General features: G+C 44.3%; 1 protein-coding gene across 2 annotated transcripts in view; it reads right to left on the bottom strand.

Annotated features, from left to right (window-relative positions):
- The window catches only part of SMARCA5 (SWI/SNF related, matrix associated, actin dependent regulator of chromatin, subfamily a, member 5), a 48,878-nt gene that overhangs the window by 20,920 nt on the left and 4,847 nt on the right, over window positions 1-23,111 (bottom strand). For both annotated transcript variants that reach the window (XM_038755126.1, XM_038755127.1), the window contains exons 2-10: window positions 14,682-14,756; window positions 11,035-11,201; window positions 10,327-10,427; window positions 9,738-9,838; window positions 5,173-5,352; window positions 4,272-4,427; window positions 4,017-4,148; window positions 2,879-2,947; window positions 948-1,057 (exon numbers count right to left, since the gene is read on the bottom strand). In XM_038755126.1, the coding sequence (XP_038611054.1) occupies window positions 948-1,057; window positions 2,879-2,947; window positions 4,017-4,148; window positions 4,272-4,427; window positions 5,173-5,352; window positions 9,738-9,838; window positions 10,327-10,427; window positions 11,035-11,201; window positions 14,682-14,756 (1,091 nt within the window). The remainder of the gene's footprint in view (window positions 1-947; window positions 1,058-2,878; window positions 2,948-4,016; window positions 4,149-4,271; window positions 4,428-5,172; window positions 5,353-9,737; window positions 9,839-10,326; window positions 10,428-11,034; window positions 11,202-14,681; window positions 14,757-23,111) is intronic.

The following is a 23,111-nucleotide window of genomic DNA, read 5'->3' as shown; positions in this document are numbered from 1 at the left end:
AATTATGAGAATGAATTCATTAAACAATAACAGTTTTATCTTTGTTTGCTCCTCCCTTGTTCTTATCCCTGCTGTCCCAACTCTCCCATCTAATATGAACTGTTTACCTTGATGTTCACTGCTTGAAAAGCTATTTGTCAAGTGCCTTGAAATCAGGAAAGACACTCTGTGTTACGTATCGGGAAAACCGGCAAATTACCCAAGCAAGTTCCATTTAAAATGTTGGAGCCCTACTCTACGGTTTGTTTACAGTAGTTTCTGAAGCAAAAAACTCAAAGGAACATTTTTACAAACATTAAATGTTTGACTCCTGCAAATGGCAATTTGACTGTAGTTATAATTTTGTGCACTCAGAGATGGCAAATTTTTATGGTTGACATTGCAAGTCCAAAGAAGAAAAAGGACAAATGCCAAGCCTAAGGTATTAGCTGTGGCCATAGCTCAACTGCTGCCACCTGTCCTACCCAGACCAAAATTCAGCATCATTTTTACTGCCACGACACCATTCTTCCTTTTACATTATGATCCAGTGCACAGATGTGATCAGAATATGCAGAGTGGTGGTAGGCCCGGGATAATAAAGACCCAGAAGGACCCTGTCTTCTCACCTGCATGGAATCACCCCAGGGCTTTACCCATTGTAAGCAATCATATGAAGCAGGTAATGCCAATAAGAGATAAGACAGGGTGACATGAGTGACATCTGAAAGGGCACAATCCCCAAAATGGTAGAAAAATTGTAGTGTGTGTGTGTTTATGGCCTGGAAATTGGCACACCAGTATGTGAGAAATGTTAACTCACTGGGCAAGGGCCAGGAGTTCTTACTGCTTAAGTCTTTCATTGTCTCACCACCTCTCACCTTGCCAAACACCCGGTCGTTGGCAGAGATCAAGTTTCTCTTGCAGTTTGGGAAGGACAAAGGAAAAAGGCCATTTTGATCACTTACCATTCTCTTTGCATTTTACTGAGACCAACATAAATTTTAACTTCCTTCTTTGGAGGTAAACTCTTTTCCACATCAGCCTTAATTCTTCGGAGGAGGAATGGCCGCAAAACCTAAAATAAGAATTGAAATGCTTAGAAGAGATCTGTTCCCTTTACCGGTCCGAATTCATTTCTGGGCTACAATATCAGAGCCGCTCTGTTGGAAGATGAAATTCAAACCACAGTCCCGAATATGAGCAACAAATGTGCTTTCCTCCCCGATTCTGTGTACCGGGCAGCCATCGAGACACTGGGCAGGACCAGGGGATTGGCTTAGGGCAAATGACTTAAAAATAGAATCTACTTGCAACAAAATGATTACGACAGTAAGTGCACCTCACAATTGACAAAAATGAGGCTGCACCGTGATATACAGATCAAGACAGAATATAAAAATCAGGATCCCATCCCTTTTAGCCTGTGAGCCTCATGTGGAACAGCGATTGGGTCTGGTCTGGTCTGCTTATATTTTATTTGCAAACACTGAAGTGGACACACAAATTAACATAAATCACTTCACCAAGTTTTACCAGGCACTATGGGGCTGACGGTAAGTCTGAAAAAAACTTTGGTCATTTATCTGGCTCAACCAGGGAAGGTGCAAATACACACAAAAATGCACACTGGCAACACAGACCATAATTCCCCTACCTGGGTAGCACTCTTGACAAACAATACAATAAAAGAAAACCGAATCAATAAGGCCAGCACACCCTTTAGGGACTATCAGAGTGCGGTAGCAGTGGTTTATCAGGCTCCAGAGCAAAACTAAAGATTTCCAAAGCTGTAGTGCTCTCCGACCATCTCTATGCCTTTGAGACCAGGGCTCCCCCAGATGCCGTATCTACTTCTCTGAGCACTTCCATCATTATCAGTTATGGGCGATACTCAACATCAAATGCCAGGACAAGAGCACAAAAATGAAATGCTAGAACAGGGTTATCTCCTAAGTGTTACATCAACACAGCTGCACTGAATGGGATATGCATGAAGACTAGACAATATGCAAACAACAGTGAATCCTGGAGTTTGAAATTGGAAACCAAAAGCAAGGGAGAGGAAACATTTTAAGGATATAGGTGTGGAAAAAAAAAGCCTAAGATAATGCTGTATATCAGCTGAAAATTAGTCAACTGATGTAGACTGACCAGTATGGACATTGCCAACAATAAAAGGGCTTCTCTCTTCAAGCATAAAATACGTATGGATTGGGGGGCAAAAAAGCAAAAAGTGTAAACAGCACCAGACACTGCAAACAACAAATATAACATGACAAGTCTTTGGGCATACAAACTGTGGTCAGGGCTGTGGGTACCTATCTTATCCCTTTGGCCACCCATCCACCGACCCAAAGGTGAACTTAATCATCACTTGGTGTCATCTTCAAACATGAAAGAAAACTATGTGTGTCAAAATTGATTTAATCTAAGTTACCAAACATTTCTAAGTACGTAATCTTCCTTCAACAGAGTATAGCTTTTTTTTCCCAACACTAAAATGTTGGCTCATGCAAATTAATAACTACTTTTCAGCAGATAATATGATGAACTTAAATCTGTTTGCCAACAACAAATCCTCTTAACTACCCTCGCAGAAGAAAAACAATTCTAGAACCTAGAGACAGAGTGGCCTCTGACTCCTGGGACAGTTCAGATCAACAAGGCACCTGGGAGACCTGGGTATGGAGACCTGGGAAGCAAATATTTCTATTTCTGTCCTCATTACCATATAAACTATTTGTAGGTAGGAAACATCTTTTGCAAACGTTCATGGAAACAATGTCTATGACAGCTTTAGAGAATTCCCACTTTATCAGCAGCCAACAGAAAATTGTGCAATTTTCATTAGTTAATTGAGTGGAGTACTATTCCAAAATGAAAACTGTCTACTTACCATATGAAGACGTTCAACTAGTTTTTGATCCCCGAGGCAGTTATTTGTATCAAACCATGAATCAAAGTCCTAAACCAACAGATAAAAAAAATTCTGAGCTCAATTACGGCACATACCTAATTATGGGCACCGAGAGAAGCATGACCCTCGGTTTTAGGAAGTGAACTCTGCAAAACTGAGCATCATTTAGGGTAACAGTTCAAACCAAATGTTTTGTGAACTTATAGCCAGATACTTTGGTGATAAGTTTGCCTAAGAAGTCCACCCCTGAAGTAACCTACCATTAAAGTCAAAATATGATAAAAATTAATTAGTGCAGGCCTGGGAAAAACAACTCCTTGACCCCTCCTACCTTCTACAGCTTAGTCTAGCGCAGTTATAGAAAGGCAGGTAAACACTTCTGAACGCACTGAATTCACTTCCAGAACAACAAACACCACTCCCAAGTTTATAACTTCAATTGAAGAAAAAATATCAGTTTAAAAGCCGAATGTTTCTCTAAATAAGTGCATTCCCAATATTCCACTTTCAAAGTATCCATGTAACTATTAGTACACAAAACCAAAATAAAATGAATTATCTGGGGTTCAAGGAAAATAGGAAAAAAATGCCAAATCACAGTCATAGCTTTTTCTTGAAGAACTGACCTATAAATGTGATTGGGAATGGGAGAGAAGGGTAGGAAAAGAAGGAAGGATAAATGGGAATATCTCAAGGAAAAAACTATGAGGCAATGACATCTTCATTTTAAATAGAGGGAAAACGAGTGGATATTGCTTAGATATCTGCATGTACAAAAGTTTCTTAAACCTATTTCTAAAATGTAATGTTCAATCCTATCAAAGATTAAATGTATGATTAGCCCAAAATTTGATCTTCTATTTTATCAACAATTATACTGTTTTTGACAAGCATTCTCTAAATACATTGGTTTGAAATGGATCTTTCCTGGCCCCATAAACTTCAAGCTGGCAAGACGAAATCAAAATTAACAGAGATGTAAATAAATGTGTGTGTGCATATATATATATATCTTATTTATGCCAGTTTCCAATTCTAGATAAAAATGAAAATAGCACCAAGGCTGAAGCTACCATTAAATATGTAAATTATTAGTAATATTTTAAAAAAAGTTTACATCAGCTGAGTTAAAGACATCTGGCAACAGAAAGTTGAGAAGTGCCCAGAGCTCATGCAAGTTGTTCTGAAGTGGTGTTCCTGTCAACAGCAGTCGATTCGTTGTCTTGAATTCCCTCACTATTTCTGACAACTGAAAGAGAAAAAGCAATCAGTTTCACTAGAATCCACCACATTTTACTGGTAACCCCTTCAAAATTAAAGATAAACTTAAAATTAAGCAAACTCTATCAGAAAGTCATCTTACGGCCGTTACCTTAGATTTTTCATTTTTGATTCTGTGGGCTTCATCTATGACTAAATACCGCCAGTTAAACTTTTTGAACACCGACTTTTCTTTGATGAGCATTTCATATGATGTTACACATACATCCCATTCGCCTGGTAACAAGACATCTCTGACAAAGGCAGCCTGCATGGCAAAACGGTAAAGGATATTACGTTTCAGAAACAGGACATGCATTATAATAATAATGATGACATTTATTACCAAACGCTTACTATGTGCAAAGCACTGTTCTAAGCGCTGGGGAGGTTACAAGGTGATCAAGTTGTCCCACAGGTTGTCTCACAGTCTTAATCCCCATTTTACAGATGAGGTAACTGAGGCACAGAGAAGTTAAGTGACTTGCCCAAAGTCACACAGCTGACAATTGGCAGAGCCGGGATTTGAACCTGCGACATCTGACTCCAAAGCCCATGCTCTTTCAATTGAGCCACGCTGCTTCTATATTATTATATATAATCAAGAACAAAATGAAGGGAAAGTAAATCACCCAACAGTAGTCATTTGTTTAGCACTAACTCAGTAGAAAGTAAAAGACCTCAGCATTACAGTATTTCATGGATTAAGTACCTTAACAAGCTGAACGATTTCAAAGGAGAATACAGGACACCTTCCAGACCCTAAAGCAATGTAAGTGGCTCTAATCAGTCGTAACAACCTTTCTTTTTTATCACTAATATACTCTGTAATTACCAGCCTTCCCTTATCACTACAGCCTCACAAGGGGTCATTAATATTTCACCTAATATATGAAATCGAAACTTTCCACATCTAAAATAATTCTTCCCGGGTCCCAGGAGGGTCATAGTCTCTCTCAGAAATTGGGTATCTTCTTATACAAAGCTACTCCTAAGAAATGTTGAATACTTACTCTCTGTTCTTTATCACCAATCAAGCAAACAGATCGAAGTGTTGGGACCCATCTCTTGAACTCATTCATCCAGTTGTGTAGAGTAGACTTGGGAACCAATACCATATGTGGGCCAGGAATATTTCTATAGTGTTTCATGTACCCAAGAAGAGAAATGGTTTGAAGTGTCTTTCCCAGACCCTGGAAACAGCCAAGCACACAAAAATTACACATCCTGGTAAATCACAATTTAGTCAGTTCGTAATTATCCAGAGCCTGATGAGCCAGTTAATGAATTTTCTATGAACCTGGATTCATCCCATTTACTTTTTCCTTTTGAGACATTTCACACCTCATTAGCACTTTCAGAAAAAGAATGCGGGTAGATGACTGAAGTGAATTATCAGGTTTGCTGCTTCTCGGTAATTTTTTGCAAAAAAAGAGGTCAGAATGTAGTCGAAACTAAATGCTAACACGATTATAGAATGCACTTTACAAACTGGCAGGAATAACCAGTTTGTGCTCACGTACTTGGGTGCTTAGATTTATGTACTTCTCATTCTTTCTCCTTTGGTTTTCCCCCTACTGCTCTGAAGGGTGAAAGTGCACATTTTTTCAAACTGGAACACCTGGGGATTGAAAGCAGGGCCCACTGCCACTACAACAATCAATCGTATTTACTGAAAGCTTATTGCGTGCCAAGCACCATACTAGTGTTGTAGGGATGGGGAGTAAAGGGGGCAGCCGGCCACTAAGGAAGGGTCCGATTGCTTCCAAAGACCCAGGGATGGGGGCCAAGAGCTGCTGGTCGGCAAGGACGGTGGGAAGCCCACAAGTCACATGCCTGGGCTAGGGATGGAGCAGCAGGGCCGGCGGGCCACCTCTCCCACCCATTCCCGGACAGATCTCATTCAGCACTACCCATTACCCGCTCTGGGAGTCATGCTGAGCTTGCTGTAAGAGCAGATGGCATTGTTGGTGACCTACTGACCCCCTGAAGCCCAATCCCATGCCCGAGCCTTGGGCCAGTGCCACTTTAGAGCCAAGTCCATGATTTCACACGGGCAACTACGAGAGCCCCCCCAACTAATAAGGGGCAGCCCAGATCCCACATCGCCATGAATTTGCCAGTTCAAAGCCCGATCTAACAACATTTCAGATCAGGTGAGTCAGCCACGTTCCTAAGCCTCAGCGGGAGGAGGCTTGGCACCAAAAAGGGAAAAAACCAGACCATCCACTCTGAATAATTCATACCGGAATGGCCACACCACACTAATGTTGGGGTTTTGTACACAACTGCCTTCCTTTATACCTTTGATCTCTGCTACTGTCCTCCTGTGGCCCTACAGTCTTCTGTCATTGGCCCTGTCTGTCTTTAGTCCTTGTGTGCTGGAGTGTCTCTGTGCCTACTTGAAAGAGCTCGGCCTGGGAATCAAGGGACCTTGGTTAAACTCTCAGCTCGGCCACTCTGTCTGCTGTGTAGCCTCCCAATCAGATCAGCAAGTCGGCAACTCAAACAGTGACACCGGCCAAGATATTTTTTTACATAAACAATTCCCCTCATTAGGGTAAATAATAAAGTTGGATGTATTCTGATTTCTAAGCGGCATGACCTTCTGGGAAGAGCACAGGCCTGGGAATCGAAGGGCCTAGATTCTAATCCCAGCTCTGCCGCCTGCCTTCTGCGTGACCTTGGGCAAGTCTCTTAACTTCTGTAACTCAGTTTCCTCATTTGCAAAATGGAGATGAAATACCAGTTCTCCCTCCTACTTCAACTGTGAGCCACATATGGGACAGACACTCTGTCCAACCTGATTACCTACCCCCAAGAGTTAATATAGTGTTCAGCACTTTGTACGTGCCTAACCATTATTACTACTATTATTATTATTACTACTATTCCTAATTTGGTCTTAAGAAATGCCTATCCTAGTACTATAAAACTAAAACCAGAAATTTGAAAAGATGCCCAAATCAAATTCATCCAAAATATTGAACGACTGCCTATTTACTAACAATAGTAAATGTGGCATTTGCTAGGCGCTTACTATGTGCCAAGCACTGTAGTAAGCTCTGAAGTGGGAACAGGATAATCAGGTCACACACTGACCCTGTATCACGCAAGGCTCACAGTCTTATGGGAGAGGGAGAACAGGAATTTAATCCCCATTTTATAGATGAGGAAACTGAAGTCCAGAAAAGCCAAGTAAACACGGAGCAGGCAAATGGATGAATGGGGATTAAAACCCAGGTTCCCTTATTGACAAGCCCATACTCTTCTCCCTAGGCCATGCTGCTTCTCCACCCCTCTGAGTTTTAAAAATAGGTCTTAAAATAAGCTTGAGACATCATGGGACTAAAACTTCTGCAAGGACAGAATTCCTGCAACGGGGTCTGCCATCCATTCAGACTGTGAGCCCGTTGTTGGGTAGGGACTGTCTCTATATGTTGCCGATTTGTACTTCCCAAGTGCTTAGTACAGTGCTCTGCACACAATAAGCACTCAATAAATGTGATTGAATGAATTCAGAGCACCATAACCTCTGGTTCTCTACAAAAGATCATTTGGGGGACCTGAATTAAGCAGTTATCCCAATTAGCTAAGGCTCCAAGCACCTCATTATAAACTGAAGAAATTACATTGCTTATTGCTGAGGCAGAACATTCAAATAATTAAAACTTTTTAACATTCATTAAAGTTAATTTTCACAGCCATTGTAATCAATCAAGGATGCAGATAATATTATTAATAAGAAGAATAATGATGATAATTGTCATGTTCGTTAAGCACTTACGTGCCAGGCACTGTACTAAGCGCTGGGGTGGATACAAGCAAATTCAGTTGGACAGAGTTCCTGTCCCACGTGGGGCTCAGTCTCAATCCCCATTTTATAGATGAGGTAACTGAGGCCTAGAGAAGTGAAGTGACTTGCCCAAGGTCACACAGCAAACAAGTGGTGGAGCTGGAGTGAGAACCCATGACCTTCTTCTGTCTTCCAGGCCAGTGCTCTATCCACTAGGCAATGCTGTTTCTAAAAATGTGCAAAAAGGACTCTTGCCAGGGAACATTTGAAAGCAAAATCCAACTTTTTCCCAGGCAATAACCGACGACTTAGAGAGGCAGAATGGTGGAGTGGGAGAGCAACCATCTGGAAGCTCGGCCACCAACCTGCTGTGTGACCTTGGGCAAGTTATTTCATTTCTCTGTACCTCAGTTTCCTCATCTGCAAAATGGGATAACAATACCTGCCCTTCTACCTACCTCTCGGGGTTGGGAGGGCAAATATGAGGTAGGTAATGTGAAAGCATTTGGAGAATAAAAGTGTTATATCAAAGCTACGGTGTAATTAAAAATCATCTTCAAAAATGAGTATGCTTTCACACTGAATGTTGGGTTAGAAACTTCTTAAAGACCCAAGAGTTCAAAATCCCATGGTCTCAGGAAAAGAAAATTGGCCAAAATCAGTTTAGCATCCTTAAAGACATATTAAAATATGTAACTGTCAATCCATACAGTTAGAGAAGCAGCGTGGCTCAGTGGAAAGAGCCCGGGCTTTGGAGTCAGAGGTCATGGGTTCTAATCCCGGCTTCACCACTTATCAGCTGTGTGACTTTGGGCAAGTCACTTCACTTCTCTGGGCCTCTGTTACCTCATCTGTAAAATGGGGATGAAGACTGTGAGCCCCCACACCGTGGGACAACCTGATCACCTTGTAAACCTCCCCAGCGCTTAGAACAGTGCTTTGCACATAGTAAGCACTTAATAAATGCTATCATTATTATTATTATTACTTAGGTATTAAATGCTCTAAGTAAATGTAACTTGGAAAGCTTCTCTCTGGCTTCCAGTGCTGAGGACTGACCTTTATCCTAGGACCTGGAGTTCTTGCCTGCCTCCCTCCTTCACTCTAAACCCCATCGTGAGAGATTCAGTTTGACCTAGAGCAAAAGAGGTTGAGCGCTAGATTTTTCCTGTGTGGCAAAAACATGAGGTTACTTACTAGCCAGCTTCGCAGTGCTCTCTCTCAGACCTTACTCAGTCCATGCCGAAATCCATCATGCACCAAGAGGGACAAAGTTTCAGCGAAAAAGTGGAGAATAGTGCGATGGCACCCGTGAACAGAATAAGTACTCTAGACTGTATGGTGATTAAGACTCTCGGCCTTTATAGTAAAACAAATCTGCTTTTCATTTGAATTCCCTCAATTTGATTATATTGCTAAAATTAATCAATGTCGCAAAAGGAATGTGCATAACTGACTTAACCCGCAAGACCCTAAAGTTTGTTGTGGATCGGGAAAACGTCTACCAACTCTGGTGTACTGTATTCTCCCAAGCGCTCAGTACAATGCTCTGTACACAGTAAGTGCTCAATAAATACTACTCATTGTTTGATTTACACAACTGGTGAAGCAGCACTGTGAAAAAGGTTTTAAAAATTTGGTTTTGGGAGACAAAAGCTGAATTTACCCACAACTGAGGATCACTACAAAACCCGAACTGAATTTCACATTTATCCCTGAAACATCTGTACACAGACCACAGTGCTGAAGTTTTCCTTCAAACAGCTGCAGTTGGGAACATACCATTTCATCTGCGAGGATCCCGTTGATACCATTCTCATACAAAGAAATGAGCCAATTTAGTCCTCGTACTTGATAATCTCTCAGTTTACCCCACTTTACATCTAGAAGTAACACACGGGAAGAAAAATTTAGCACAACCAAGTTAAAAGACCACAACATCACTGACAAACTGCAGGTTCCAAACTGCCTTTAAGAAAGAACAATTCTAATTCAGAGAATGCTACCTCACTTTATGCTGCTGCTATACCAAAAGCTGCCGAGGCTGCTTTCACCCACCCATTTCCTTATCCGGTATGATGAGCATCCAAGAGCATTCTTATTCCTTTGCCATCCATTCTAATGCTCTAAATGGGTCAAATAAAATTTACGTGCAATATTTCTTTAGATAGCATTACCCCACATTTGAAAAAAAGCATTCATTAAATTCTGTTTTAAAAAACTGTATTTAGAATCAGATTACGACAACAAAAAAAAAAAACCAATCAACCTTTTAGATAGAGGAGTCTACACCATGATGGTACCCAGTGAAACATTTCCCAAAAGAGTCTCATAAGGGGGGGAAAAAAAAGCCATTTCGGAACCAACATACATGATGGAGAATCTTCAAATCGTGTGCACACATTGGTTGCCTTGGAACTTTCAGTTAACAGCTCCTCATCTTCTTCTTGTTCAGTTCTACGATGCCGGTAGCTTAAAATTAAAAGAAATTAAGTGTTTTGAAATGATAGTTTATAAGCAGTTTGGCTTATTCCACATCTGTCCAAAGACATTCCTGCAATCATTTAGATTTTGACTTACAGTGTCCAAAGAATTGGACAAGTTTAAAATTATAAAATCAACATTAACGTGGGCCTAAAAAGAGTTCTATTTAATTGTTCTTATCTATCTAGAGATTTTTAATATTATGATTTCCAACAACAATATTATATTTCAACAGATGCAGTTGTCCTGTTAATTCCTAGAGCATAACATTCTGAATATCCTCAAGACTAAGCCCATTGTGGGCACGGAATTTGTTTGCCAATTCTGTGGTATTGTACCCTCCTAAGGGCTCACTACAGTGCTCTGCACAAGGTAAGTGCTCAGTAAATGCCACTGATTGATTTTGGCCAACCTGACTACTTGAAATAGAAGCAGTGCAATAGTTTGCCAATAATTTGTAATAAACAAGGAAATGAAGGCAAGCAAAAAATGTAATTTATATTTAATTCTAGCTGAGCACTCTGAATATAATTTTTCCTAACCCTGAAAGTAAAAATACCACGTTTTACTCTAAACTGTCTCAACTCTTACTTACTCGCCAACTGACAGAAGATTCTGCTTTTCATCCTTCTTTATTCGGGGGCGTCCCGGTTTCATCTTCAGAGGTGACGTGGGAGTTTTTTGAGCAGCAGGCTGAATGAAATGTGCAAACAGCTCAGTCTGCTTCAACAGATACTCAAATCTGTTCGCTCGATCAGTTTGCTGGAAGGTATATCGAAAGATACTTCAGAACCAAAATAGTCAACATCAAAACAGGAGAGATTATAGTAAATTAGTGGGTTGAAAAGAATATTGCATTTTCAGTCTGATTCACTATGTCAGAACATGCAGCTATAGATGCTTACAGTTACAGCTACGAGAGAATCCATTCACGAAGAAAAATTGCTTATTTGGTCACTGACAGTCTTGTAAATTTTTTCACACACATCTACGAAAATTCAATTTGATCCACAAAATTTACACGGATCACATCCACTCTTCCTTTAGTTACATTCCCATCTCTTTTTACTGCTACCATATTACTAGGTCAGGATTTCACAAACTGTAGATTGGCACTCTCGAAGGAAATGCGAAGAGTTAGAGGGGCAGGCCCCAGACACTGAATCTACAAAACTTTGAACCCATTTGGCAGCAGCAGCAAACTATAGGCCAGTCAAATCAAAGGAGCTGGTCTTCTGAGTCCTCCCTACCTTCCAGATTTTGTCATCTACTGTGATGCCAAGGGGGAAAAATCCTGGATTTTCTTGCGGCGGCTGAGGGGAGAAAGTAGATCATGCAGGATTGCTTGCAGGCAGGAATCACATCTAGCAACGGTTGTACTGTACTTTCCCAAGCGCTTAATACACAGTAAGTGCTCAATAATAATAATGTTGGTATTTGTTAAGCGCTTACTATCTGCAAAGCACTGTTCTAAACGCTGGGATGAACACAAGGAGGTGAGGTTGTCCCATGTGGGGCTCACAGTCGTAATCCCCATTTTACAGATGAGGGAACTGAGGCACAGAGAAGTGAAGTGACTTACCCAAGGTCACACAGCAGACATATGGGGGAGGCGGGATTCGAACCCATGACCTCTGACTCCCAAGCCCGCGCTCTTTCCGCTGAGCCACGCTATATCAGATTGATAGGGGAGGCCTTGGGATGGGGAAAGTGAGGTGGAAGAGTCAAGGCAATGAAAGTGCTGAGAAATGTTACACTAAACGGAGAAAAAAGTTCTGCTATCGGGAGCATTCTCCTATGAACAAATTCTCACCTTTTCATTCATTCAATCGTATTTATTGAGCGCTTACTGTGCAGAGCACTGTACTAAGCGCTTGGGAAGGACAAGTTGGCGACATATAGAGACGGTCCCTACCCAACAACGGGCTCACAACTGGTGAAAAAGGGAAGGGCAAAAATGTAGGCAGGGCCGGATTAACAGAAGGGCTCACGTGGTATAAGTCCCAGGCCTTAGGCTCGAGGACCCGATGGGATTCCAGGTATTACACTGTTGTTTTAAAGAAGTCCCTCAAAAGAATTGCCACAGGTGGTGCTGCTACCTGCTTCCACAGCCACCTTTCCGCTTCCTGCCTTCACTTCCTACCACCCACCTTGGCCTGGCACGCTGTTGGGGCTGCTGCTATTTTCCAGCCCTCTGAGCCACCGCCACCTCTGCAAACGTGCCCCTGCTTCGCAGCCACTCAACTCAGAGGGCCACAGCTCCCATCAACAGCCCGGAAGGCCTTTCCCTCCCAACACGCTACTCATGCCACTGCTACCGTGGCCGCTACCTCAAATCACGAAACAGGGATACGGGCTTTGGTTTGTTTTTGCGGAAAGGTTTTCAAGTTGGGGAGAGCTGTGGTCTGCGGATTTTGATGGGAACAATGACAGTCCGGGTGTGGAGGTGCAACTCGGAGGGAATCGCGTGTGCCGTCACGACAGAGCGGAGAGTACAAAGCCATGTGTGTCGTAGGTCACATGGGGATCAGTCCCCAGGCCTGAATTTCCATAATCCCAGCCCTGAGTGTAGGAACTAGTCTAAGGGGCGTGAGAGGTGGGAGAGAAGGGGTTTGATGGGGGCAGACAAGTGGTAGGAGCAGCCAGAGACAGACCAGGGGAGCTAGGGGAGGCGGTTTTATCCCTGGCCCTTTGCAGGAGTGTCCAGTAACCAAACTAACATCTTTGGCGTGTAAATACAGATTTCTTCTAGGCTCTTTGGGCCCTTCCTTTTTAATTACTAGGGGGTGGACTTATGCTCAATGATAACTACAATTATAGACAAAACTCCTGAACTCATCAAAGATTACAAAGGTTTAAAAAAACCTATACCCAGGACTATAAAACGGCTTAATGCAAGGTTAAGAGAAAGGCAGAGAGCATTTTACAGGCCTAACTTTACAGCACAAAACTCAACTGCATCTTGCATCTCAGGGTGCTTTAAAGTTTTTCTGTTTCTTCCATCCCTGACTTCCCTGCTGATAAAGTATTACCCATGGTTGACGTCCTCCCTCTTCAGGGTCTGTCCATCTTCGAACCGCTTCTGTCAACTCCATCTTCTTGCCCTCCCCTCTCTATCCTAATTTTCCAGCATCCTCCCATATTTTCAACACCCATTCCTCATTTACCCACGCCACTTCTCTTCGAATCAAAAAATGGTTTGCTTTCTTTTAAAAGTATGTTAAAAGTGTGGTGTGAGGGGCTGTCCAGTAACCTGTGTGCCCAGAATAAACTGGAGCCTCCCAACTCCTTTTTGTCTTAAGAAAATCACACTTCATCCAGATTTATCACAGATTAGGAAGCAGAAACACCTTTCTGGAAAGGCTCTGTTTTGCTTACTTCTATTATTCCCATAGCCTCAGAATGCCACGATGCAAAAATGAGCACCTAAATACTCTGGTGGTTCTGAGCAGAATCCACGAAGCTAAAACTTTCAGAAAAGGAGGATTTGCCAACACCATAATTCTGATCCTTCAGTCCAGTGCTGATGTACCTATTTCATTCCAAGATAGAGCAGGCACATGAAAAACGTTGCTACTTCCATACCTACACTTAAGCCCAAGAAAGCAAAGAGACAAGGGGAAAAAGTGCTCTAGGATCATTCCTCATATGTTCTTGTGGCTCAGAATGAGCAGCCCCTTCTGATTGAACTGCCCATTCACACTGCGGAGCATTCCCACGTAGTTAAATTCAAAAACGCAGCGGCTGAGATTTCTAGACTCCAGTGAGGAGGTCTCACCCGGCTGTGGAGCTTGGCTCAAGCCTTTGCTTCTGGTGACAACTGCCCTTTACAAAAAGTTCCTGAAAGATAAACTCCTGCTACCAGAAAAGAGTTCCAGTCTACATGCAGCTGTACTGGGGCTACTTCCCATATCTCATTCCAAGGGTTTTGTGGGGTTTCTTTAGTGAGGAAAAAGAACAAAACAAAACTGCTTACGCATTTAAACAGATGTAAAAACTCTGGGGTGGGGGGGGTGGGACAGGACGACACCAGGCTTGGGTATAAGTGGATGTGGATATGGAACAGTTCAAACAGGTTTCAAGAAATATCAAAAGAATCTTGTTATTAGCTTCCCATGGCAGAAGGAATTATTCTAGTATACTCTGGCCTGGTAATTCAGTGTTTCACAAGTGATACATGGGAATCTACAGTTTACTGAGCTATAGTAGACTGTCATTATCAGCAGAGACTACATAACACACCATTTTTTCTTCATAAGTGGGATCTGTTTCTTGGATTTCTTTTTGTTTTCCTGGAGATGCATCACCAAATACTTCCTAGGAGAAAAAAAAATCAAGTAATTAAAACAGGTGGAGTTTATTTCTCTGAATAGTTAGCTTACCACCAACTTATATAGATTTCCCCCCATATCATTAACTTATATCTAAGCAACAATTCACTCTCCATAAGAACTTTAATCACACACTCGTCACTAACAATTTAGACCCTGATTAAAAATGGCTGTCACACAAACTGTTAGATGACCTGTATGAAATTAATCAGGATCTTGGGGCCAACAATCTCACAAAAACTAGAGACCTTCAAGAATAAGAGTGATCTCATAAGGACCCAAAAAAATCACATTCCTAGAGTTGATTAAAAACAGATTGACTACTTAATAACTCATCATCTTCTATTTAAAAGTTGTCATGTTGTAGCCCTTTAACAAATCAGGAGACAGAAACGTGCAGCAATATTCATGCAATAGTAGATTCTGCACACACAACAGTTGCATAATATCTCTGTAATCAGAAGGTTTTCTAGCACGATATATCCCCTCAAACACTCTGGATCATAATTCTCAATTGGGGTCTATCATTTCCTCTTGGATATGCTGAAAAGAAAGGGTTCTGAAACCAGAAACTGGAAGAAAAGGACAAAGTCAATGGACGTACGATGACATTACATAAAAAGCGAAGCAGTGAGGCCCAGTGGAAAATTCTAATTCTGGCTCTCCCACTTGTCTGCTATGCGATATTGGGCAAGTCACAACTTCTCAGTGCTTCAGTTACCTCATCTATAAAATGGGAATTAAGACTGTGAGACATGGACTGTGTCCACCTGATTAGCTTGTATCCACCCCAGTGCTTAGTTCAGTGCCTGGCACATAGTAAGTTCTTAGCAAATACCACTTGGAAAAAAAATGGCAGAGGACAAGATGTGTAGTTTTCTGCATCTTGGTAAATGAATTTTTTGTCCATAAAGTGGACAAAATTACATGAAAATAAATTTTGATGGAAATAAGTGGCCAAAATATTACTAGTAAGAACAAGCCATGACATACAATCATACATCACACTGAGAAGAGGTGTTTCCTAGTGGTTAGAGCCTGGGGGTCAGAAGAGCCTGGCTTCTAATCCTGGCTCTGCCACTTGTCTGCTGTGTGACATTGGGCATGTCACTTAAATTCTCTGTGCCTCAATTAGCTCATCTGTAAAATGGGGATTAAGGACTGTAAGCCTTGTGTGGGACAGGGGCTGTGTCCAACCTGATACCTACACCAGCACTTAGCGTAGTCTTAGCACAGTGCTTAACGAATACTATTAAAAAAATAAATACTCAACTACATTCACTGTCAGTCGGTGGGGGGAGGGGGAGGTGAAGATGATGATGGTGGTATTTGTTAAGCACTTACTATGTGCCAAGCACTGTTTTAAACGCTGAGCACTGTTCAAAGTGCTGGAAAAAGACAAAAGTCTCACATTTGAGTCTGTAATATTAATATATATAAGTAAAACAATTAAAATATTTTGTTTAACTTCTTTATTCTGTACCCGCCCAAGCACCTCATGCAGTGCATCACAAGGACACTTACTATGCAATGCTTTCTACTGTTTATTTTTCACCAACACATTTGTTTTTCAGAAACTGCACCAATTCAAGCAGCCTGGAGGATTCATTTACCAGAGAATGACGATCCTCCTTCGCCCTAGATTTCTTCGTTCTGAACACCATCCCGGATGTACACTTCACTTTGCCCTTTAGAAGTGATTTTAAAACTTCCCGTCCGGACTTTTCGCCTTACGGTTTGAGCTGCTTAGAGGCTCTGGAGTTAAACAAAACCACCATGGGTGGGATTTTTGTTTCTACTGGCCACTCAAAGGGTTCGTTTCAAATAATGGGCATTTCCTAATGTGTTCGGACTGAGCAACACCCAATAATGAAGGTAAAATATGCTTCCGGGGTTGGGGGGAACCACCTAAAGGCCTTGCCCCCAAACTGGTGACCACTTGTTGTTCTTTTTCTGAACTATGGCTGGTTGCTCCTCCTCAACGCATCACTTACTGGGCCTGGTTTGGCCCTGGATTAAAGGCCCTCGGCCTGAACCAAAAGGCCACTGAGACGGTTTCTGAAATCCCGGCTGGTAGCTTGGCTCCAACCGAGCGGCCATCTGGAGCCGAGGGGACAAGGGCGGCTGGGGGGGCGCCGACTCGTAGTGAGCTCCCCCCACCCGCAGCAGGGACGGGGGGCCGGCTCAGGCCAACAAGGAGGCGTCACTTAGTTGCGGGGGAGCCTTGGGCCCGGCCCCTCTGCCCCCAGGCCTGGTCCTGCCCTCGGTGGGGCGGAGGAAAGGAAGGCCCAAGAGCTGGCAGAGGGCAGGCGGCTGACTGCGATCCCACCCCGATTTGTACGTCCCAAGCACTTGGTACAGAGCTCTGCAGAAAGTACTCAATAAATACGACTGAATGAATGAATGGATAATAATAATAATGATGGCATTTGTTACGCGCTTACTATGTGCTAAGCACTGTTCTGAGCGCTGGGGGGGATACAAGGTGACCAGGTTGTCCCACGTGGGGCTCACAGTCTTCACGCCCATTTGACAGGTGAGGGAACTGCGGCTCAAAGCAGTGAAGCGACTTGCCCAAAGTCACATGGAGCAGACAAGAGGTGGAGCCGGGATTAGAACCCATACCCTCGGACTACCAAGCCCGGGCTCTTAAGAATAATAACAATGGCATTTGTTAAGTGCTTACTATGTGCAGGGCACTGTTCTAAGCGCTGGGGAGGATACAAGGTGATGAGGTTGTCCCACATGGGGCTCACAGTGTTCACCCCATCGACCCCCGGCCCACGTCATCCCCCGGGCCTGGAATGCCCTCCCTCTGCTCATCCGCCAAGCTAGCTCTCTTCCTCCCTTCAAGGCCCTGCTGAGAGCTCACCTCCTCCAGGAGGCCTTCCCAGACTGAGCCCCTTCTTTCCTCTCCCCCTCGTCCCCCTCTCCATCCCCCCGTCTTACCTCCTTCCCTTCCCCACAGCACCTGTATATATGTATATATGGTTGTACATATTTATTACTCTATTTATTTATTTATTTATTTATTTATTTATTTTACTTGTACATTTCTATCCTACTTATTTTATTTTATTGGTATGTTTGGTTCTGTTGTCTGTCTCCCCCTTTTAGACTGTGAGCCCACTGTTGGGTAGGGACTGTCTCTATGTGATGCCAATTTGTACTTCCCAAGCGCTTAGTACAGTGCTCTGCACATAGTAAGCACTCAATAAATACGATTGATTGATTGATTGATTGATTGATTGATTCACCCCCATTTGACAGATGAGGGAACTGAGGCTCAGAGAAGTGACTTGCCCAAAGTCACATGGAGCAGACAAGTGGCGGAGCCGGGATGAGAACCCACGACCTCTGACTCCCAAGCCTGGGCTCTTTCCACTGAGCCCGGCTGGTTCTCCGGGCCCGGGGGGGCAGGCTGGCATCTGGTGGAGACTTTCCCCAGCTGCTCCCCCCCGCCCCTCTGTCTAGGCCCCAGGCGGCCGGGCCCCCAGGGGCCTCCAATTTGGAGGCGCCGGCTCGGCTCGGGGGAAGGGGCGTCTCGTAGAGTCCTGGGAGTTGGGGGAGCCCCGAGGAGCGGGGGGCCGGGATTGTTTCAGCTCCCACACGCGGCGAGCGACGGGGGGAGGGCCAAGGACGGGGCCGGGGGCTGGGCACGGCCTCATCCCCTGCCTGACTGCCCGCAATGGGGTTCAACCCGCCAGGACCGGCCCCGGCCGCACCTCTCTTCCTCCCTTCGAAGCCCTACTGAGAGCTCACCTCCTCCAGGAGGCCTGCCCAGACTGAACACCCCCCCTTTTCCTTCCCTCCTCCTTCTCCCCCCTCCCCACAGCACTTGTGTATAATTGTACATAATTATTACTCTATTTTATTTGTACATCTCCATTACTCTATTTTACTAATGATGTGCATATAGCTATAATTCTGTTTATCTATTTTGATGGTACTGACGCCTGTCTACTTGTTTTGTTGTCTGTCTCCCCTTTCTAGACTGTGAGCCCGCCGTTGGGTCAGGGTTGTTTCTATATTGGAGTAGCAGCGGGGCTCAGTGGCAGGAGCCCGGGCTGGGGAGCCAGAGGTCGTGGGTTCTAATCCTGCCTCCACCCCTTGCCAGCTGTGTGACCTCATCTGGAAAACGGGGATGAAGCCTGTGAGCCCCAGGTGGGACAACCCAATCACCTTGTATTCACCCCGGAGTTTAGAACAGTCGTGGGTGCTAATCCCAGCTCCACCACTCATCACCTGGGTGATTTTGGGCAAGTCGCTTGACTTCTCTGTGCCTCAGTGACTTCATCTGGAAAATGGGGATTAAGATGTGAGCCCCACTTGGGACCACCTGATCACCTTGTATCTACCCCAGCACTTAGAACAGCGCTCATAACATAGGAAGCGCTTAACCAATACCATCATACATACACATAGTAGGCGCTTAACATTATTATTATTATATGTTGCCTATTTGTACTTTCCAAGCGCTTAGTCCAGTGCTCTGCACACAGTAAGCGCTCAATAAATAATAATAGTAATAACAATAATAATGATGATGATGGTACTGATTAAGCACTTATTGTGTGCCAGGCACTGCACTAAGCGCTGGGGTTTACATAAGCCAGTCGGGTTGGACCCAGTCCCTCTCCCGCATGGGGATCCCAATAAATAATAATAATAGTAATAACAGTAATAACAATGATGGTATTGGTTAAGGACTTACTATGTGCCAGGCACTGTACTAGGCGCTGGGGTAAATACAAGCCAAGTCGAGTTGGCCCCACTCCCTGTCCCACGTGGGGCTCCCAATAAATAATAATAATAATAGTAATAACAATACTAATGATGATGATGGTATTGGTTAAGCACTTACTACGAGCCAGACACTGCACTAAGCACTGGGGTAGATACAAGCCAGTCGGGTTGGACCCAGTCCCTGTCCCGCGTAGGGCTCCCAATAAATAACAATAATAGTAATAACAATAATAATGATGATGGTGGTATTGGTTAAGCACTTACTACGTGCCAGACACTGCACTAAGCGCTGGGGTAGATACAAGCCAGTCGGGTTGGACCCAATCCCTGCCCCGCATGAGGCTCCCAATAAATAACAATAATAGTGTTAAGTATTTACTATGTGCCATTCATTCATTCATTCAATCATATTTATTGAGCGCTTACTGTGTGCAGAGCACTGTACTAAGCGCTTGGGAAGTACTGGGGTAGATACAAGCCAGTCAGATTGGACCCAATCCCTGTTCCGCGTGGGGCTCCCAATAAATAACAATAATAGTGTAAGCACTTACTACGTGCCAGATACCGCACTAAGCGCTGGGGTAGATACAAGCCAATCAGGTTGGACCGAGTCCCTGACCTGCATGGGGCTCCCAATTAATAACAATAATAATGATGATGATGGTATTGGTTAAGCACTTACTATGTGCCAAGCACTGCACTAAGCGCTGGGGTAGATATAAGCCGGTCAGGTTGGACCGAGTCCCTGACCTGCGTGGGGCTCCCAATTAATAACAATAATAATGATGATGATGGTATTGGTTAAGCACTTACTATGTGCCAAGCACTGCACTAAGCGCTGGGGTAGATACAAGCCAGTCAGGCTGGACCCAGTCCCTGTCTCGCATGGGGCTCTCAATAAATAACAATAATACTGATGATGGAATTGGTTAAGCACTTACTGTACGCCAGGCACTGTACTAGGCGCTAGGGTAGATACAAGCCAGTTGGGTTGGACCCAGTCCCTGTCCTGTGTGGGGCTCCCAGTCTCACTCCCCATTTTCCAGACAAGGGGACCAGGGAAGTGACTCGCCCAAGGTCACCCAGCAGACAGGAGTTAGGGCCGGGGATTATTCATTCATTCATTCAATCGTATTTGTTGAGCGTTTACTGTGTGCAGAGCACTGTACTGAAAGCTTGGGAAGTACAAGTCGGCAACATATAGAGACGGTCCCTACCCAACAGCAGGCTCACAGTCTAGAAGGGGGAAGACAGACATTCATTCATTCACTCAATCATATTTATTGAGTGCTTACTGTGTGCAGAGCACTGTACTAAGTGCTTGGGAAGTCCAAGTTGGCAACATATAGAGACGGCCCCTACCCAACAGCGGGCTCACAGTCTAGAAGGGGGAGACAGACATTCATTCATTCAATCGTATTTACTGAGCGCTTACTTTGTGCAGAGCACTGTAGTAAGCGCTTGGGAAGTCCAAGTGGGCAACATACAGAGACGGCCCCGACCCAAATATGTATATATATTTGTACATATTTATTACTCTTCATTTACTTATTTTACTTGTACCTACCTATTCTATTTATTTTATTTTGTTAGTATGTTTGGTTTTGTTCTCTGTCTCCCCCTTCTAGACTGTGAGCCCACTGTTGGGTAGGGACTGTCTCTATATGTTGCCAGCTTGTACTTCCCAAGCGCTTAGTACAGTGCTCTGCACACAGTAAGCGCTCAATAAATACGATTGATTGATTGAGTCATCTACACGTGCTACCTCGAATTCCTCAACACCAACTCTCTCCTCGACCCCCTCCAATCTGGCTTTCGTCCCCTACATTCCAAGGAAACTGCCCTCTCAAAAGTCACCAATGACCTCCTGTTTGCCAAATCCAACGGCTCATACTCTATCCTAATCCTCCTCGACCTCTCAGCTGCTTTCGAAAATGTGGACCACCCCCTTCTCCTCAATACACTATCCAACCTTGGCTTCACAGACTCCGTCCTCTCCTGGTTCTCCTCTTATCTTTCTGGCCGTTCATTCTCAGTCTCTTTTGCAGACTCCTCCTCCCCCTCCCATCCCCTTACTGTAGGGGTTCCTCAAGGGTCAGTTCTCGGTCCCCCTTCTGTTCTCGATCTACACTCACTCCCTTGGTGACCTCATTCGCTCCCATGGCTTCAAGTATCATCTCTACACTGATGACACCCAGATCTACATCTCTGTCCCTGCTCTCTCTCCCTCCCTCCAGGCTCACATCTCCTCCTGCCTTCAGGACATCTCCATCTGGATGTCTGCCCGCCATCCAGACTCAACATGTCCAAGACTGAACTCCGTGTCTTCCCTCCCAAACCCTGCCTTCTCCCTGACTTTCCCATCACTGTTGATGGCACTACCATCCTTCCCGTCTCACAAGTCCGGAACCTTGGTGTCATCCTCGACTCCTTTCTCCCGTTCACCCCTCACATCCAAGCCGTCACCAAGACCTGCCGGTCTCACCTCCACAACATCGCCAACATCCGCCCTTTCCTCTCCATCCAAACCGCTACCCTGCTGGTTCAATCTCTCATCCTATCCCGTCTGGATTACTGCATCAGCCTCCTCTATGATCTCCCATCCTACTGTTTCTCCGCACTTCAATCCATACTTCACGCCACTGCCCGGATCGTCTTTGTCCAGAAACGCTCTGGGCATGTTACTCCCCTCCTCAAAAATCTCCAGTGGCTGCCAATCAACCTATGCATCAGGCAGAAACTCCTCAACCTCAGCTTCAAGGCTGTCCATCACCTCGCCTCCTCCTACCTCACCTCCCTTCTCTCCTTCTCCAGCCCAGCCCGCACCCTCCGCTCCTCTGCCACTAATCTTCTCACCGTGCCTCGTTCTCACCTGTCCCGCCATCGACCCCCGGCCCGGAATGCCCTCCCTCCGCACATCCACCAAGCTAGCTCTCTTCCTCCCTTCAAAGCCCTATTGAGAGCTCACCTCCTCCAGGAGGCCTTCCCAGACTGAGCCCCCACCTTCCACTCCCCCTCCTCCCCCTCCCCATCCCCCCAGCCTTACCTCCTTCCCCTCCCTACACCACCTGTATATATGCATATATGTTTGTATGTATTTATTACTCTATTTATTTTATTTGTACGTATTTACTCTATTTTATTTTGTGAATGTTTTGTTTTGTTGTCTGTCTCCCCCTTCCAGACCGCGAGCCCGCTGTTGGGTAGGGACCGTCTCTATATGTTGCCAACTTGTACTTCCCAAGCGCTTAGTACAGTGCTCTGCACACAGTAAGTGCTCAATAAATACAACTGAATGAATAGTAAGCGCTTGGGAAGTCCAAATTGGCAACATATAGAGACGGCCCCGACCCAACAGCGGGCTCACAGTCTAGAAGGGAGAGACAGACATTCATTCATTCACTCAATTGTATTTATTGAGCGCTTACTGTGTGCAGAGCACTGTAGTAAGTGCTTGGGAAGTCCAAGTTGGCAACATATAGAGACGGTCCCTATGCAACATCGAGCTCAGGGTCTAGAAGGGGGAGAGAGACAACAAAACAAAACATGTGGACAGGTGTCAAGTCGTCAGAACAAATAGAAGGAAAGCTAAATG

Source organism: Tachyglossus aculeatus, chromosome 12 (genome assembly GCF_015852505.1).
Source record: "Tachyglossus aculeatus isolate mTacAcu1 chromosome 12, mTacAcu1.pri, whole genome shotgun sequence".
Classification (NCBI taxonomy): domain Eukaryota; kingdom Metazoa; phylum Chordata; class Mammalia; order Monotremata; family Tachyglossidae; genus Tachyglossus; species Tachyglossus aculeatus.
This window is presented reverse-complemented; position numbering and strand designations above follow the sequence as displayed.